The sequence below is a fragment of the Haemaphysalis longicornis genome, unplaced genomic scaffold (genome assembly GCF_048455015.1).
Source record: "Haemaphysalis longicornis isolate Haplotype H1 unplaced genomic scaffold, Haemaphysalis longicornis Haplotype H1 scaffold_9, whole genome shotgun sequence".
Lineage (NCBI taxonomy): Eukaryota > Metazoa > Arthropoda > Arachnida > Ixodida > Ixodidae > Haemaphysalis > Haemaphysalis longicornis.
Genome location: NW_027526460.1, coordinates 39,799,397 through 39,817,641, shown reverse-complemented (window position 1 = coordinate 39,817,641; position 18,245 = coordinate 39,799,397). Strand labels below are relative to the sequence as shown.

Here is an 18,245-nt window from a genome sequence, read left to right as displayed (position 1 = left end):
GACAGAACGGTGGTACACGCACGCCACGATCATCAAGGGCGCGCGTGTGCTACTCCGCAAGGCGCCGTCTTGCGTGTTCTACTTTTCTTTTTCCCTTAAACGGCGCCGAATGGTCGCGGGAGGGCCAACGACCCCGACAACGACCATCGACAGGACGACACAACGCACCTCCTTGACCAGGGTCAGGTCCTTGACGTAGTTCTCCTCGGTCGAGATGAGCTCGTAGATGTGGCCCTGGCGCTTCTTTTCGCGGGTGCTGAGCGATGCATTGAACAAGATGTCTTGCAGGCTGCCCTGACCGCCTGCGGGAAGAGGGCAAAGCCGCGTGAGGCCAAGCAGCTGGAGGGCGCACACAGTGCTGGGTGCAGCGGTCATGGACTATGGATGTACACCAACGCCGACAACGTTACGGAGACAGGCCTGTCACGTTCTTACCATTCCCCGTGCGAATGGTCACCTTGTCTCGCCTTCGTTTCGTAAAAACACCTGAAAGACACTTCGCGCCGCCCCCCCCCCCCCCCCCATGCACCCCCCTCCCCGACACATGAACATAGATCTATACATCTATGAATGTAAATATAACTGCGTGCATGTATGCGTGTGAGCGTATATATGCACGCATATTCATTTGTAAGTATGCATGTATGCATCTATGCGTGTGTGTGTGCAGTGTGATTGGGAAAATGGAGGCAGCAACAAGCGCAAGCTCCCCAGGTAAGCACGCACATATACGGGTGCTGTTACAGCAGTTTACCGTAAAAAAAAACTGCTCACCAACCTCACTGGCCACCCAAGTTATACGACATATACGACAACCGCAAGCTGGTATGCGACCAACAAAACGCTGGTGACGTTACAAGCGCCACCACGATTACAATGCGACTACAGCCATTCTGCAGGGACAGGAACTCTTCGTGCCGGACGTCCACAAGTGGTCGCTCTAGTATACGAGGAAGGAAAATCCCCAGTGTGGTCATGTGTGTGCCAATGGCCTGGGGAAGATGACCACCTCCCAGATATTCACCAGTAGGGTATCGGCATTGCCATTTTTGTTTAATCCCCTGTGTGGATAAGTGTCCCTTATCAAAATCCAGAAGCCACGATGAATGAGTCTTCGGCTTCTCAAAAATCGAAATTTATAACTTGTTTTTAGCGAGTTCTGAGTGGTCGGCGACGAGATAGCCTTTTTCTTCCGGTGAAAGCGGGGGGGGCTCTGTCTTTCCCACATATTTCTACTCCAATTAGTATAAAGGAGGATGAAGCAAGTTCTTTATTGAGCAAAAAGAGTGGAAGAGTGGTACAGTGGTCAGCCTCGTATAAGTTCAGGAGCAACCACGACTCTTTTTTCTTTTTCGACATCAGCAACATCGCCTCCTGCGATGTGGCACGCGCCCTGTGCGAGGTTATTTCCGAGATGAAGTTCTGACAGTTCGCGACGCCTATGCAGTGACGTTTCGTACTGGGGAGGAAAATTGACATTTCCAGGTTCAGAAATTACCTATTTTTAGCATTTTCCTCCGTAGGTCTCCCAAGAATTCCCTGAAAATTTCCCTGCATTCTCGTCTTGCACCTGATAGACCTTTAAGTGGTTCCTGTTCGGTTTTGGGCATGAGCCAGCGCCACCTGTCTACTTTACATAGCACTCTGGACGCATACGCCCATCAGAGAAACTAACTTCCACTATACATGTGCCGCTCAGAAGCATTTGACTATGAATTTCACGTTTTGTACCAAACAGCAGACTTACTTTTCATGCTAAAGCTTTAAGTGAAATTTAAGTAATTTTAGCTCAGCACCGGGATTGCCTGCGCCATCACTTGTTGGCGGCACGCGGTCTAAGGCGAACCCAAAATACTTATATTTGTATATTGCACAGGAATAAATGCGAACAGGCTTCAACCCTTCAGCCGCCGCCGCTTCACGCTTTACTAGCTCTTTCTCAGGGAGTATTCTTTCCTCTGTGGTCCTTGTGGATTGCGGGGACACGACTGCGGATATTTGAACGCCGACGAAGCGTTAAGGGAACTTTTGAAAAGAAAATAAATAAAGGATGCGAAGTCCGGTTTACTGACATTATTTTACCTTTTTACTCCACGACTCCTAAAATTCCCTGCATCTATTAAATATTCCCTTTTGGCCAAAATTACAGCCGAAAATTCCCCGAAAAAGGGAAAATTCCCCGCACGGAACATTACTGCGCCTATGAGCGGTTACGCGATACACGCGATTGGTTTGCCCCCTCTTTACATACACTGATCAACATAAATTACTTATAACTTGCACACAGTTCATGACTTCATAGCCGATTGTGTGGCCAACCCCGTGAGCCTCATCGACTTGTGACCTGGCGGACATGTTTCCCACTTAATGTAAGAAAGGAAACTGCTGGCCGAGTGGCTATGACTCCCGTGTCAGAAGCAGGAGGGTCTGGGTCCGACCCAGAGAGTTTCGGAAGTGGCAAGAGCAATTTGTTTTGGAGGCATGAACCGTGATACCGGCGACAGACACACGTCGAGAAAAAATATACCCCACATAATAAAAGAAAATCACACGTTTTCTATCTGTGCGCAAACTCCAGCAGGGGTGAGAGCTGAATCAGATTTGGGAGCAGCGAAATCTCGATTTTGGAGCAGAACAACGACATTCATTATGTCACCTTAGGGGCTTAAAAAATTAAATTTTTGGCAACTCAGGGAGGAAAAGTCCACTTTTTAATCGGTTTTGAACGTACATAACACTGAAACAGCCTTTCAGGAAAGTCTTTTTCTACCAGAGTATCACAAGGTACGAACTGCACTACCCTTCTACAAACCATTTTTGAATTTTTAGGCTGTATGCATGCATAGATAGCGTGGAGCGCCGTTGAGAAAGCCGAATTGAAAAACTAAGCAATCGTAAGGAATTATTATCATGTGAATGCCAAAATTATAATTTTTGTAATCCCAGACTCGGCTTTACGCACAAGTCTAGAGCCACGGCAAAAGTTGCGCAAAGCGAGGTGACAGTCGTCGCACCCCACCGGCCCTCCCATTTCAATCCCCAAGGTACACTTTCGATCACTACGATCGTAATCTGAGTAACGTTGGTATGTTTAGCCACCTCCCTCTTGAAATTAAATTTCACTTCAGATAGATGAATCATTATTAATAGCGTGCAATAATAGCCCGTCCCGCTTCGGACAGTGCTTGAACATTTTGCGGCGATGTCGCCTGCGCCGCCACTTCTGGATTGCCATTGTCCCATTCCCGGCGCTCGCAAGCTCGCTGTCAAAGGCAGCAATAACTCAGCGTTTTATAACACCGCAATGAGTCCGAAATTTCACTTCAAGCACGCACCGCGCCTCACACTCGAAAGGCCGAAACACGCCGAATTCGCGGGCAACACGTTGTTTTTGATGAACTCTCGTCTTTCGAGTCGTGCAACTTCCCGCAACAGACCAAACGACTAAATGTAAACCCAGACACCCCCATAACCAAAATCACGGTAGAAATCGACGAAGAGTGCTCTGCCTGAACCACGACAACTGCTTCGCCCGGCGGCCATGTTTTCCCATCTTCACCACACCAAGACGGCGGCGCCCAATGATGTTCCGGAAATACGACGCTCCGAAAATTGCCGTTTTTTCGTCAGCTTGCACAAGTAGCTTGTTGCCTCAGTACACATAAGTATTTTTTCTACAATACTTCGCAATGGTTTTCGATGGGAAAACTTTAAAAACTCACAATATAACACGTGCAGCCCGACCTTGTTACTTTCGAAAAGAAACTATCTCGGAGACAATTTCATGCGGGTTTTTTATTGAATGATCAATCAATTCAACCTTTACGAACAGCATCACCTGGGGGGTGCTGCAAAATTATGCCGTCAGTAAGCACTTTTCCCAACTGAAACTGACGGGAGCGTTAAAATCCTTGGCTCTCAGACTGTTTTGGAGCAGTTTGGCGCAACTTTTGCAATTTTCAAGCTTTTGGAGCAGCCTGGCGCAAAACCACATATTTGTATCAAAACTGCGCGATATGCGCAGCTGTCCCACCCCTGCAGAGTCTAGCACCACCGCAGGATTATACAGGAACTATCTCTATATATACGGACATACAATCAGACAGGGCTTCGTAAACCGGCTTTTTCCCTAGGCCACACCGAAACTCGTCACATCGCGTGACGGGTGCCGAGTTGTCGGTGCATTCATTGCTGGTCATCTCTGGGAATTTTCAAGCTCCACACGTGAAGTCAGCAGAAGAGCGCAGAGAACGCGGCTGCATTACTATAGCCACATCTAACTTCTTACAAGCATTCTTACGATACACCTCCTTTTCCTTTCTCGCGTTTCGATCAGCTGCCAACCACACAGTCGCAAAGAACGACAGCCAACCACTGACGCTGCAACGCGCTCCAACGATACAGTGTCGCCGACCTCAGCGGGAAAACCATCCGTTCTGCATCAAGCGCAGAAGTGTAAACTGAGAGAGTCGGAGACCACAACGAGGAGCCCATTGGAAGGCCCGAACCGAGGCAACATAATAACCCGGGTGCTCGCGAGGAGTCATCCTCAGTCGTGACGAAGGTGCCACTTTTAGAGGCATCGATCATGGTGAATTGTACTCGGCGCCGGAGGCAGCGAGAGGCCACATAGCGCTCGACGCGGAAGGCGGCGGTTGCCTCCTGAACTGGCTTTCCTCAATTGGAGGGAATTGGGTTCAAACGGGGGCAGAATGAAGAGCTAACACGGCCTGCACGCGCCCGGGGCGACGAATCAAAAGGAGCAGTCAGCGCTCTCACAAAAGAACGAGGGAGAACAAAACGTAACAAGCGAAAAGTCACAGAGAAAGCAGAGCGACGCGTTTGTACAGCCGCCAGGCCCTGACGGATGACGTGTCCATTCGCGCAGGCTACGGCTGCTGTAGGAACCGGCAACACCGGCAACGCCTCGCACGTATCATGGAATCATCGCACCGGCGGCGGCACCTAACGCAGATTTTGCAGCTACTGCGAAACTTTTAGCGACGTGAGCGGCCCCCGGCGGCGAAAACAGGCAAGAGCGACAACGACGTCCACTAATAAAAGGAGGTGAGTGCTGTTTACCAAGCTTAGTCCACGAAAACATTGTGGGCGTTGCAGTGGTGGGCGCTGAACGTGTTGCTCACCACTGACGCCGAGGCGTTCAAAAGCGGTATTTCGAGAAATACGCTCCAATTTTCACGCGGTACGCTTCGCTGGCGGACGAAATGTTGAGGGGAAATGTTCGCTTGTCGCCATACTGCCAGCGGCGTGGGCATTGCAAGTGAGACGAATATGCCCCACTTCCCAAGTAATCACGGACGTCCGTGGAACGTCGGAACAAGAGTCGAACACCCGATGCCAAGATCGGACGGCCGCTTTATAGGTCCTCTGTATACGTTCATGTTTGGATGTACGTTTGCGGACGTATAGTGTACATCCAGCAACGGATCTACAAAGAGTATACGTTACTGTATGTCCGAAGGACATCCGCCCGTGGACGTACACTCACCACGAAGCATCAAATAATGGCGTCAATTGAATACAAAAGCAAAAATAGAAAAGCAACTCTGCTTTTCAATTAAAAAGATTTTGTCCATCAACACCCTGACTTGTATATTGCAAGTTTCATCTGTCCATTACTCAAATTGAGCCTAATTATAAACGCTTTTTGAAGCACCTCTCCGACTCCAACGATGATCTTTTTGGGGAAGGGTATACAAAAATTGAGAACCCCTCCCAAAACGAGTGAAGCAAGTTTATCGAGTAAGTTTGCCTACCCGGCAGTGCGTTCGTGTTCGGCTGTTGTTGAAACATATCCTTCTCGTTAAAGGGATACTGAAGGCTGAATGAAATTTGTTTTCACAGAGAGGTCATACGATTCGTAGCTCTCCCGGCTTTTGTTCGGTGAGAAACGACGCGTCATTTGCTGAGAAATAAGTAAACAAAGCTGGCGTTTCTCTCACCCGCTTCCCTTACATTTTTTCGTGACGTGGCCATTGCGTCACAAAATAGGAGCGAAGCCCCGATGTGATTTAGAGTGTAAACACTGGCATCGGAGCTTTTACGTCTTCAATCCATGGCCGATTACGGCAACGTTTTTCTGGCCAAGGAAACAGGCTGCAAGAGCGCCTCTTCGCGAACTTAGCGGCCCTAAAAGTAAGCGCTACTAAAGGTAGCTCCCGACCTAGGGGCTATGCAGACCAAATGCAAGTTTGTTTTATTCGAAATATTTCGTGCTTTATAGTGCCCCCAGCGCTCGAACTATGCAAACTATGCTTTATTCACTTAGAAATTAATCCATATAAGTTAAAATTTTGATTCTCCCGCCAAGTCGCGTTTTCATGACGTTCGCAATGACATCACAAGAACAGGTCTCTTCAAGCTGCTGCAGAGCCTTGTTTATCGTTAATCAATCTAGGTGGCACCGCCACACCGCGGCGGGACGTTTTCTGCCTTGGCTTTGTTTTCGACCGTATTTGTACCTGGGCTTGTTAAGGTTGAAAATAATCGTTTCGTGAAACATGGCGTCCGCTCGACAAACATGGTCACGTAAGACACCGTCGCTTACACCAATCGACCAGTGTCGTCTGCGACAACCCCTAAGCGCCGCAGTGCTGTGCAGTTAAAACAAGTATAGTGCGCGCAGTGCATACAGCAGTGTGCATCGGTAATTCTATGTCTACGTGTACTTTCGTAATTTCCGCTGTTTACCCCACTATTCTTACTACTATAAAAAGAATGTGCCCTAAATTTAAGCGCAAATAGCTCGTTCAGCATGCTTATAATTTGCGTTTGTTTTGCCGGCCTCAGCCAATCGCAGAGCTTGCACATACGACATCATAGGTTCTGGTACGGGAAATGAGCTAGTGGGTCGCATGGCCATTCTCTTTATTCCTATTTGTACAGCTTGTTTGAGCGAAGTTTACGTTAAATGTGGTGCAAGTATGATTCTAACGAGGCAATCTTTTGAATGAACCAAACGTGTTTTGTCAGCATGGCCCCTTGCACCTTTTCCCGATCAACATCACGGTCTACGACGATAGCTTAGCTAGGGTGTCAGATTTCGCGCGTCGTTCGGGAGGAATCGATAAGGTAGTAAAGAATGAAGCGCTTCTTGCGAGCAAAAATGAACCGCGCACACGCCTGCTACCCGGACGCGGCCGTGTTTACACCCGCGCGCCGACCGAGCGATGTGGCCAGCGTCGGCACTATAGCGCACCCCCCCCCTTCCCCCCCCCCCCCCCCCCCCAAAAAAAAAGCTAAGAAAAAAAATTGGGCCCATCTCCCCGCGAGGGGGACTCGAGTAAATGCGTCGCATAGGGGGTGGGTGTATTGCGTTAACGTTTAGTGTTTGGGGAGTTGGTGGTAGTGAATGCGTTGTATCAGCAGCTTCTTGACGTAGTTTGAATGAGTCAAGGATATAAGGCGCGTTCGTAGCCTCCCATTCTGTGTCGGCTTTGTGGCACAGTGGGTAGAGCACCATGTACATTGCGTTCCGCCCGCAGGGTCGAGGGATCGAAACCAGGCGCCGGATAGTATTTTTTTTTATATAGTGTAGGGGGGGGGGGGGGTGCGGACTACGACTACGGACGTCAACGCGGGTGACATCGTGAGTTACTGAAATGCTCTGCATTTAAAATATCGAGCGCACGTGAGCGTGCTCCTCGTGAGGAGCGCCCGGCGTAGGCCAGCTCGACCTTCGGAAGCACTCTGCCCAGCGTTCGTGGCGTGATCTCTAGCGTTCTGTTCTCCTCGCCAGTACACGTGCGTTCGCGCCTGAAGCGGGGAGCAAAGACGCAGAGTTCGCGAAGCCGGTCGCCGCGGGTGCTAACGTGTGCTAACGCGGTCCACTTTGTCAGAGATGTGAAAGCCTGCGGACACAACAATCCGGGCCTATCAGTCACGGAGAACTTCCAGCGGCAAGTTCGGAAATCCATGCGATGCGCAACAGCCGGGTCTCCGACGAAGGGAGAGGGGCCGCCAGCGTTGCCGTTTCTCCAGCCTTGCAGCACTAGTGCAAGCTGCGCCAATTTTTTTCTTCGTATTTTTCTTGCGGGTTTCTCACGTGGCACAAGCCTTGCCGACGCCGGGTGCTCCTCACGCGCACGCTCAGGTCCGCCCGGTATTTTTTCTTGTAACGCTGGACGGCGGAACTAAAAGCTCAAACACCTCTGCTGTTAAAATGCGATTACACAATGCTTGCCTCTTCAATATTCCTCTAAAGCGGGTAACGTCACAACGACCAGCACGAAAAACGGCGGAATACGAGGTCAGCTACAACACACCGACACGGGTGAAACTTCTCAACCACGAGCACCACGATTGGTCGATAGGGCCATTCCGCGGCAGGTGTTCGGAGAAGAGGGCCAATCCATCACGAACTGCGCAGAGTGGCGCTGCGATTTGCGCGTCCATTGGTGTGCGGGCCAATTGCGTTGCAAATTGGTGTGCGGGCTAACTTATGCGGGGTAGATTGTGCACGCCGGTGTCGAAAACGCTGGTTTGACGACCACTTTTTTCACTTCCTCAGAGTTTCATCTCGTATGTGAAAAGTACAGTACGCGTCAGGCTTGCCGAGTGCAAGCGAGCGCACGGCTTCTGAGCATGCTGGCGACATCTGCTGATAGCTGCTGGGTTGGATATAGCTTGCCATTGCGCGTGCGCGGATCTCAGACAGGCTCGGGCTGGTTGTCGTTTAGCATGGACCACTCAAATTTGCAGACGCCAGCACCAGCGAGGGGCGCTTCTGCAGTGCTAGCCGTAAGCGGTGACATGGGAGATAAGCGCGTAATCTGACGCGATGCATTATCAGCGCAGTCAGTCATGCAATCGCACAAAAGGTTCGATCGAAAGCGCTGCAGTGCATTCTTGTTGCGAGCTTTTCGTTTGCTACCCGCGAGATACAAAAGGTCAGGGCAGGTCGCTTTGTGCGATTACGTAACTGTCTGGGGTGACATTGCACATCGTCCAACGACGCGTCTACCTGGCCTGTCACCACTCACGGCTGGCACTTGTACCCTAGACACTTGTAGTGCTTGTAGGGTGCCTCGATTTGTAAACCGCTGGCATCGAGGCACCCTACGTGGCACTTCGGAAGACAAGCGCCCCTCGTGGGTTGTGGCGTCTACAAATTAGAGTAGCCCATTCGAAACGGCGGCAGGCCCGGGCCTGTCCGAAATGGCAAGCTATCTCCAACCCAGCAGCTATCAGCAGATGTCGCCAGCACGCTTCGGAGCCATGGAGCGCACGGTAAAACAGCAGACGAATCAATGCAGGGAGATATGGGCTGGGCGTAGCTTGAAGTTCGAGAATCTCAGTAAAATATGTTTTGAGGGGGAGGTTGAGAGCAATGGATCCACGTAAGTGGACAGCTAAAGTGTTTTGGTGCCTATACATGAAAAGCGTGGAAACGCAGTGGCTAAGGAAGACGAGGAGGCTTACTATGAAATACGGAAATGACGGAGGAGAATCCAAGACAGCCAAGGTAACCAAAAAAGAGGCAAGGCAGGTAGAAACGAATGGAGAAAAAAATGGAAGCTCTAACGTCGTTAGAGATGTACAGGGCAGAGAAATTGGACATCAGAAAGGAAAATTTCTACGATAATTCCTTAGGCAGTGCTATGCTTTTTTGGGGCTAGAGCAGGTTACTCGCAAATTAAGAATTTTGTGGGAAAGTATGCACAAAATGACGAGGTATGCGTGGTCTGCGGCAAAGAAACAGAAACTATGCTGCACATAGTAAAATATTCGGCTTCCAGAAACCCTAGGATTTAAAGGGACCCTGCAACATTTACCGTCGACTACTCGGAATGTATTTTAAGGTAAAGTATATTGTCCCAGCTATCTCCTCCCGCAAGAATTATGAAAATCCGCTCACTATCACCGAAACTACGCGCGACGAAAAATCGCGCATAATTGTTCCCTCTCAACTCGACCGCGGACAACGCGACGAAAGCTGCGAACTCTCTCCCGGAGAGGGGTGCGGCTCGCGGCGTCTTCTCCGACGGCCTTCGGGAGTTTTCCCCTTTTCTCCGAAACGTAGAGGGGTCCATTTCCGGTTAGGTGCCACAAAAAAGCAGGCATGGCTGCCTGCTCGCAAGCGCGCGCTCCGGCTCGTAGGGCGTCTTTGAAGCAATAAACGTTTGTTGTCGAGTGGTCTGGTTGAAGGGGAAGTACTGAGCTCATCACTCAAACTCCGCGCGCACTCAAAACACAAAAGAAACGGCAAAACTGTGCCTACAGGTTTAGGGATAGAAGAGGCTCGTACACAGCGCTGACGACAGCGGAAATGGGAGAATCTAGCCGCGAAGTTGACCAGTGACAGCCATGGCCTCAGTGACGTCGCTTAGGCTATGCCAGGGGTGCATAATGAGAACTGAAGAGTGTGCCGTTGGTTTTTCCGCGTCTTTCACAGCTATTTGCGCGCTCACCACTTCACGTGCACGTGTAATATTTGGCTCAGGTATTCCTGGCAGTGTAATCTAAACGTCGCGCAGGTTTACTTGCACTGCTCAAAGAGTGTTGCAGGGTCCCTTTAAGGGTCGCACGGAGGGAGCTAACTTCACGGCTGTTGAGGCGACGAAAAGATTAAAAAAGTGGTGGACGAAAAACAGAGGGGAAAAGGGGAACAGAAAAAATAAGCATTTTGTGCCTGCCCCAAGAGTGGCGCTAGTATTAAACAAAGCGCATAAAACAGATATATTAGTATTTTTTAGGTAAGATGACTCATCATTACCCCGCTACAACGGATACGCCTAGCAATCATCATCATCACCATCCGTCATAAGTTCTAAATCCATGCGGGAAAGCCACTCATCACTCATGTAGGAGCGTACGCTACGCTGTCGGTGCGTGCGTGTACCGTTAGCTATGGCGGCCACAGTACTGCGGATAACTAGAAATCATTCGCGAGCCATCCCACTGTGAGAAGGTGGAGGACCGGCGAAGCTGGAGTTCATTACAGCGGCAGAAGAGAAGTGAAATCCAAAAACGCAACTTGTCTTAACGACGAGATGGCCGCCACTAGAAGCCAGAAGAGATTAGTTACGCAGGCGCTTAGAACGCCGACAGAGAGAAGGCAGGTCGCACGGCGACTAGTCTTTGAGGTACTTGTTTATCTCAGAGTCTACCGATCTTGAAAAAGTGCGTTCATAATGCATATCTAAGTGATGAGACGTACAAGCTTCCGCGTAGAATGAAAAATAATTTTCCATCAATTTCGGGGCCGGAGTTCTATCTACTTTTTTTTTTCCAAATTCCAAACAAAAAATGCACTCAACCCCAGCCATAAACAGTGTCTCCGCGAATCAGTTTTGCGCGCAGCACTGAAAGCGGGCTTTCCCGCGATAGCTGAACCAACGGCGCAGCGGCCCGTGAAAATCAAATGCGCAACTCTGCTTCCGTATGGTGCATATACAGTAACTGCAGACGCTATTGTTCGCCACTGGCAGGAGAAAACGCCCCAACTACAACGGCCGGGGGGCAGCTGCGAAGGAGAAATCACAGCAGGAGCAGACAAGCCAGTGATGGTTGGCGCGCCACCTCGTTTTCATCTCTGTAATCTTCATTCTCCTCCCTCCTCATTTTCATTGTCGTTTGCAGCAAGCACTGGGAGCAAGGCTGGTATTACTTCAGAACATAGCTCCGCGGTATTCTTGGCTGTTGGCTTTAACGTTGGCCTAATCTCCATCACCCTTGTCTCCAGGTCCAACATACCCCCTCAGGGAAAATTGGCCAGTGACGATGAAAGCAGCCATCAGAAGCTCACGTCCTTCCAATTCACCAATGTCTTTTTGGATGCAACATCGACGTACGCAACCACAATTCACATTTAAACACTCAAAGGGGATTGGCCAAGGACTACGTCAGAAGTGGCATCCAGGAGCCCGTGTGCCCTTCACCAGCTTGATGACTTGATCTTGTAGTGGTGCTTCGTTGCCGAGCAAAACCGCCTCCCATTGCTTAGTCCTAGTGATCGCTACATGTGCAGTTAATGTAGAGGGTTCTTGAGGGCAAGCCCAGACCATGTGCACAAAAAAGAGGAAATTCCACACCATTTACATAGTCCTGAGTATACTATATGTATGGAAAGTTGCAGTGAAATGGGGCGGGGTGTGGGTAAGTGTTAGATTGAAGCCTCCGCAATGCAACAGATTGCAGTCTACTTAGAGGAAGGGTGTGCTGCTGGATAAAGGAGGCGGGCCAGTTTGTAATGTGTAATATTTTGGCAAGTGACCACCTGTTCCTCCCTCCCATGTTGACTGGCTCAAGATCTCCACCAAGGCCAGCCTATTTGCCGAAATATCAAGCCGCCTCGCAAGCCAGTTCATTTTCAGGGAGCACATACTAATAACCGCTTTTGTGCATGCCCACACACACCTAGCTTGACATACGGTACCTTCGAATTTTGACAACTCCTTACTAATTAGGAGTCCTACGGCGTTAGCGATGTCGTAGGCTACACTAACATCCACACCATGGTGGTAGAGCTGTCAGCACAGAACAGCACTGGCTCGGCACTCTGAGCACTCGGAGCCAGTGGCGAAGCTATCGCTAGGGGTGCACTTTTTCTTCCTCATTCACAAAGGAGCAAACAACCCTGACAACTCCAGGACTTCCCTATGCTCTTGCAAGGAACTCAAGCTTGCTCACGCAAGGTCTGATGGGGTCTCCCTTAAAGTACGACCTTACCTCCTCGATGAATTGGTTTCAGCTTGTTAGTACCTCCCCATGGTTTTCAAACAGCGCCAGAGCAGCGGCAGTTAAGCGAAACACAGTGGCGGCATTCCGGCGGATATCTCCGCTGGCCAGTCAGTAGTGCCAGAGTCATTCTGACATATCTACACCCCATTTTCCTGCAAAGTCACAGTGGTGCCCTTTGGGTGTTGCTTCCCCAGGTGGTCAAAATTAATCCGGAGCCCTCCACTACGGCGCGCCTCATTGCCTGCGTTGCGTCGGCGCGTTAAACCCCACAATCAATCAATTTGGGTGTTGCCAGCCCGTGGCCACCGACGGTCACAGGGGACCACCTGCCATCCGGGGGGAGATTGACTTCAACCTTATGGTGTGCAGACCCAGACATGGGTTGTGAAATAAATGTTTGCTTTCTCTCCGCAGTGTCAGGCATTGTGAAGGACAGTGCTTGCATTCCAGTAAGTCAACTTTGGCGCAGACCTAGCTGGTTTGCAGTGAAGTACTCAGATCCTCTGAACCTCTGTGACGACTGTTACAGCACAGCTATTTTTTCTAATTTTTTTTAATCAGGTGGCAAACCCATGATGGGGGATTAAGTGACTGTCATTAGGCTCTACAAAAATTTGACTTAATTTCACGAAAATCGGTGACCAGCTATCACACTTCTTTGCCGCGGAGTCAGTGAATATATGCAGCACACAACTTGACCCCAAGGACATCTATGGATATCAACAATTAGGTATTTACGGTCTCAGTAACCAGACACTCCCACTCGAAATGACCGTTGCAACGGCACTGTGCCAAAGACATATACAGAATGTAGAGCCCCTTCTAGGAACCACACCCTGGGTATACTTTGCACTTTGTACACACCAGCGAGGCATGTGACCTGGGACTTGCCATGTTTATTGCTCCAGGTCCCATAGGACATATGGAACACATCCAGCCACCAAGAAAGCACGACCATTCAGAGCTGTTAGTGTTGCAACACAGGCCACATGAAGCCAAATCTTTCAAAAAGCCTGTTTAGGTGACACTGACAAGGACTGTAAGCATTATCTAGTCGCCTTATAAGGCTAGCCTTTAGAACGTATGACCTGCTGTTCCTTTTTTACAACCAACTTACAAGCTATCTTCATACAAAGTGGTTCATGAAGTGCTGTTCACTTTGCACTGCAAACTGACACGACTTGGCGACATCAGCTTTGACAAAATATAGGACGATATGCGAGGCAGCGGTTGGCATATTGCAGTAAAACTGTCATATATATAAATTGTGCTTGAATAAATACAAGGTTGACGATATAACCGTGGAAATTAAGAAGAATGGAGATAGTGGGACAGTCACACTAAAAATCACTGATACCGCTAAAGTAGTTTCCAAGGTGGTTGCAGAGAAGGAAAGGGTTCTCTATTGTTCTGAGCTCCCACAATAAATGATCTCAAGGCTTTCTTACTCGTTGAAATTAAAGGTTGAACGAGTGGAACTGCACACGGCAGCCACAACTAACTAAACCATCCCATTTCATTTAAACGCCCCTCTAAACACTGTGCTCCCTCAGCAGTGATGCAATCGAAACTCTTCTAAACAATTGCCGAGTGCTTATTGATTTTTATCCACATTTTTGTACCTACATATAAGGCAGCCCAAAAGAGCTAAATGGTGCCTGTTGAAAGTACACGGCAAGAGAAACAGATGGCTGAGGGGAATATGCTAATAGAACCACTGGACTAACTTCATATTTCTGCATATTCCTGCTGCAAGCTAAATCGGGGAGCGACATATATGTCAATATTCAAACGTTTCCTCTCTTCACAGCCACCAGATTTAGACCATGCCAGGCTGAACAAACCTTTCGCTTCCATGCGAATTTCTGTAGAGGTGCAAAAGCCAAGGGCCTGTCTTTCTTTTGTTCTTAAAGGAAGAAGAAATAAGTTCACCTGTGTGAAGCTGAGGTAGCCTGACAGGGTATCTGATTCTATCATAGAATGGGGTGTATACTCAGCTGCAAGCAAAGATTCATGCAAATAGTGACTTGCATACATTTCAACCTATCACTACCATAATAATGATGGTTTGTCGCCACGAATCGATCACCTCCATCCTCGTAAGAGGCAACTGAGTCGCAAGCAGAAATTTGCAAACCTTGCATCTACCACTGCCTAATTAAACATTTATGTGCTAACTGGCTATGAACTGTGCAGGGCCCTAAATGCACAGACTGGCCACAGTAAAAGAGAATCATTTCTTGCACTTCATGCCTCAACCACTTGCACAGCTATTGCCAAATGCACTGTAAAGATGACTACAACAACATCAACGGTACTAGACACCCATAACAAACTACAGATTAAGTTAGATGAACCACAGTCCTGTATTGCAGCATGCACCGAGTGCAATACACATCAGTGCAACACCAAATAGCACAGGTTAAAGCACAACACTCGAAAAGGATTGATCATGCGTTTACAAAAATGAAGAGGTTTCAAAACAATGTATACCATGGCTGTTTTCTAGAATCATAACTGCTAAGTCTCTGTAAGAAACGGGCGCAAACATTCAAAGCTGCTTTGAACACATGGGGAGAATCTTGCAGCATTAAGTAGCAACATCACACATTTCTTCATTTCCATCACTAAATGTGCGCACCAGAAATGCTCTTCACAACTACACCTGGTAAATGTAAATCAAAGCAGGATTTAACAAGCTTGACACACCCATGGAAGCTTGGCTAGTCCATCTAGAGCATTCCATTTTCACAAGCATGCCAGTGCATCAGAATCTTTCATGTTGCACAGTTATACAAGTTAATGCAATGCCCCAGTTGAAGCTAGAAACGCTGCCTCACAGTAACCTTTCTGAACTATACGCAGTCCTGCGTTCGGAAAACAGTGGCTGTATATCACACATAAGTAATGACGGCACAGATAAGCTATTAAGGACATGCTAGTATTAACACAGTCGCAGCCTGTTTGTCTAGCAGTCTCTCTCTACTTGGAAAAAAAAAAAAAAAGAGTAATTGATGGTAGGCAAGCAAGTTACGTCCCTTTCACTGGGTGTGTTCGTGTAGGTTGAATTTGCACACCTGTTAATCAGACTATGTTGACCCACGGCCTAAACTCAACTCAAGTAGTTTCAACCATAACCTTCATGCAGAGCTTGTTAACACATACACATGCACAAAAATAATCTAGCACACTGAAGTGATATTTGGGTATGGCTGAGTTTTGTTTCACTATCTTTTTTCTAAGATGTCAAAGCAGATTGGCATGACTCCATGTCTGGCCTCTGAAGGGCTGCCAATTAGGTGCGGAAGCATCAGAAGTAGGACATTGCAACTGCCTCATGTTTTTTTCCAACAGCTAACCGTATTCTCATTTGAATGCAGGAAGCATTGAAGCGTTTAAGAGGCACACGTTTGCAATAGTCCTTCCATAATGCCCCATTTTTTATCATTCTTGCACAAAAATGCAGAGACAGACTCAGTCACAGGTTGAGTCCAAAGCTGCAGCTGAAAGCTCCCACAGCTGATTACGATGATAGAGCCTTGCCGAAATAGAGGCTGACGGAGGAAAGAAGTCTGAGGCTGAGAGGGGGGGTCGCTATCACAGTGTGTAACGAGCGAGTGTGAAGTGTGCACAATTCAGGCGACTCGCAGCAGTTTAAAGGGCGACAGAGAGAGAAAAACGTCTCCCCAGACAATTTATTAAACATCTCTATGCAGCTCAAATGAGACAGAGAAAGACCGGCAAAGGCAACATAACAGCGTCCAACCCACTTTACTTACATATCTACAAAACATATTGTCCACGTGCCAACAGCAACCATACACTCAAAAACAGCTGCGCCGCCGGCCAGGAGAGGCGAAACAAGCTACGTTTGTGCTACACATGACATCCCAGCCTGGCCGCGGAAGCTTCCTTCGTGTTCTTTTTTTCCCCGTTTAGTTTGTTTTTTGATTAGCAAGACGTACACACACACACACATACCTTGACAGCTAGAAGAGCACTAACAGGAAAAGGTTAACGCGCATATGAAACAGGTGACTTGGGAGTGCAGCTACGACCCCCGCTTTAGATACACTTCATGACGACACCCCCGACCACAAAAATCAGGGCAATTGCTTGAGGACAGCGAAAGGGCTGAATTCATCTAGTGCTCAACCCGCTCACAACGCAAATAAATACAAGGGGTTTGAATCCTTGAGTGAGTAGCAATGGAAGTCAGGTAATGCACGGGGATTGTATTGGAGTGCGTAGATATCAACATAATACAGGCAGCACACACCCCGCAGTTAGACCACACCCCACCCCACCTCTGCGGACAGAACCACAACAAGAGCCCCTGGAATCTACTACCGCCGCCACTGTTAGTTTCGAAGAGAAGAGTAGGAGAAATTCAGCCCGCGTAGAAAAAGAGGCGTTGCGATAAATGCCAGGCCATCCCATGTTGCCGGAGAAAGGTACATGCATTTTTTTTTTTTTAAAGCCCTCAAGCTGTGAAGCCACACGCAATACACAGGGCAGCGAGCAGCAAGTATTAGTAAAGCGATATATTGACATCACAAAGATAAGGCCAAAAAAAAAAAGCAGAAGGTTGCCCAGGCCAGTAAGTGGCAGCATAAGTGATATTCAAATTCAAGAAAAGTGTTAGTAAAGATCAGAAACAGCTTAGCTAGCTGGTCAGTGACAAAACTACATCTACTAAAAACCAGGCAGTGGTATTGTGGTAATAAATAAAAGACGTGATAAGATTAAACGTCGATAAAACACGTAATTTTCTCAAAAAAAAATCTGATCAGCAACATGTTAGGTCAGATCAGGCTCGAAAAGCAGTCAAAATGAGACATACAAGTGTGCATCTAAAATATCTTTTCTTTATAAAAATTCAAAGAGAGTCCTACTAATATACAACAAGCACTGTTTCTGCAACAGCAGACAAAATAAATGCAAGGCGGTGCGCGACTGACAGGGCAGCATTAGGCGCTCATCCAACATGCAGCAGGAAATAAAATGGCAAGGCAGAGCTGTAGGAGATTCTGCTCCAGTCACAATCACAGCCCTCCTACAAGCAACCACGTCTCTTGGCAACAAGGCCAGCTGATTGTGCCACTCCTTTCAAACAGTTTCGGGCAAAAAAAGAGAAAAAGAAGAGCTTCGGAACTTCCCTTAACAGCAATTACAAGAGCAACGAGAAAAAAAGAAGTGTACATTTGGCAAGAAACAGTGCTGCCTTGAAACAAAAACATCTCACAGGCATTTACAGGCGCTCCAGAGTCTTTACACCAGTGGCGCACCAGAGGAAGAGGAGGAAAAAATAAGTCCAGGGCAGACAGCGTTCCCTCTTTCGGCAGGAAAAGGAGAGATTCAGAGCGTGTCTCGACCGAAGAAGGCGCAACAGAGGAACGAGTGGTGTGTGTATGGGCAGGTATGAAGGAGTAGGAGGAGGAGGAGGAGGAGGAGGAGGTGGAGGAGTAGTAGTTTCCAGGGCCGGCTCTCATTACGGCGTGTCCCCTCTCTCTCTCTCCCTCAAGTTTCGTCAACGGGACGTC

General features: G+C 48.4%; 1 protein-coding gene and 1 long non-coding RNA gene across 7 annotated transcripts in view; one reads left to right on the top strand and one right to left on the bottom strand.

Annotated features, from left to right (window-relative positions):
- Window positions 1-18,245, bottom strand: part of Dap160 (dynamin associated protein 160) — a 78,535-nt gene that overhangs the window by 23,369 nt on the left and 36,921 nt on the right. For all 6 annotated transcript variants that reach the window (XM_077684029.1, XM_077684031.1, XM_077684032.1 and 3 more), the window contains one exon: window positions 169-302. In XM_077684029.1, the coding sequence (XP_077540155.1) occupies window positions 169-302 (134 nt within the window). The remainder of the gene's footprint in view (window positions 1-168; window positions 303-18,245) is intronic.
- The window catches only part of LOC144152665 (uncharacterized), a 93,665-nt gene that overhangs the window by 73,752 nt on the left and 1,668 nt on the right, over window positions 1-18,245 (top strand). Inside the window, exon 2 of the long non-coding RNA XR_013319204.1 lies at window positions 4,889-5,067. This is a non-coding gene — a long non-coding RNA (uncharacterized LOC144152665). The remainder of the gene's footprint in view (window positions 1-4,888; window positions 5,068-18,245) is intronic.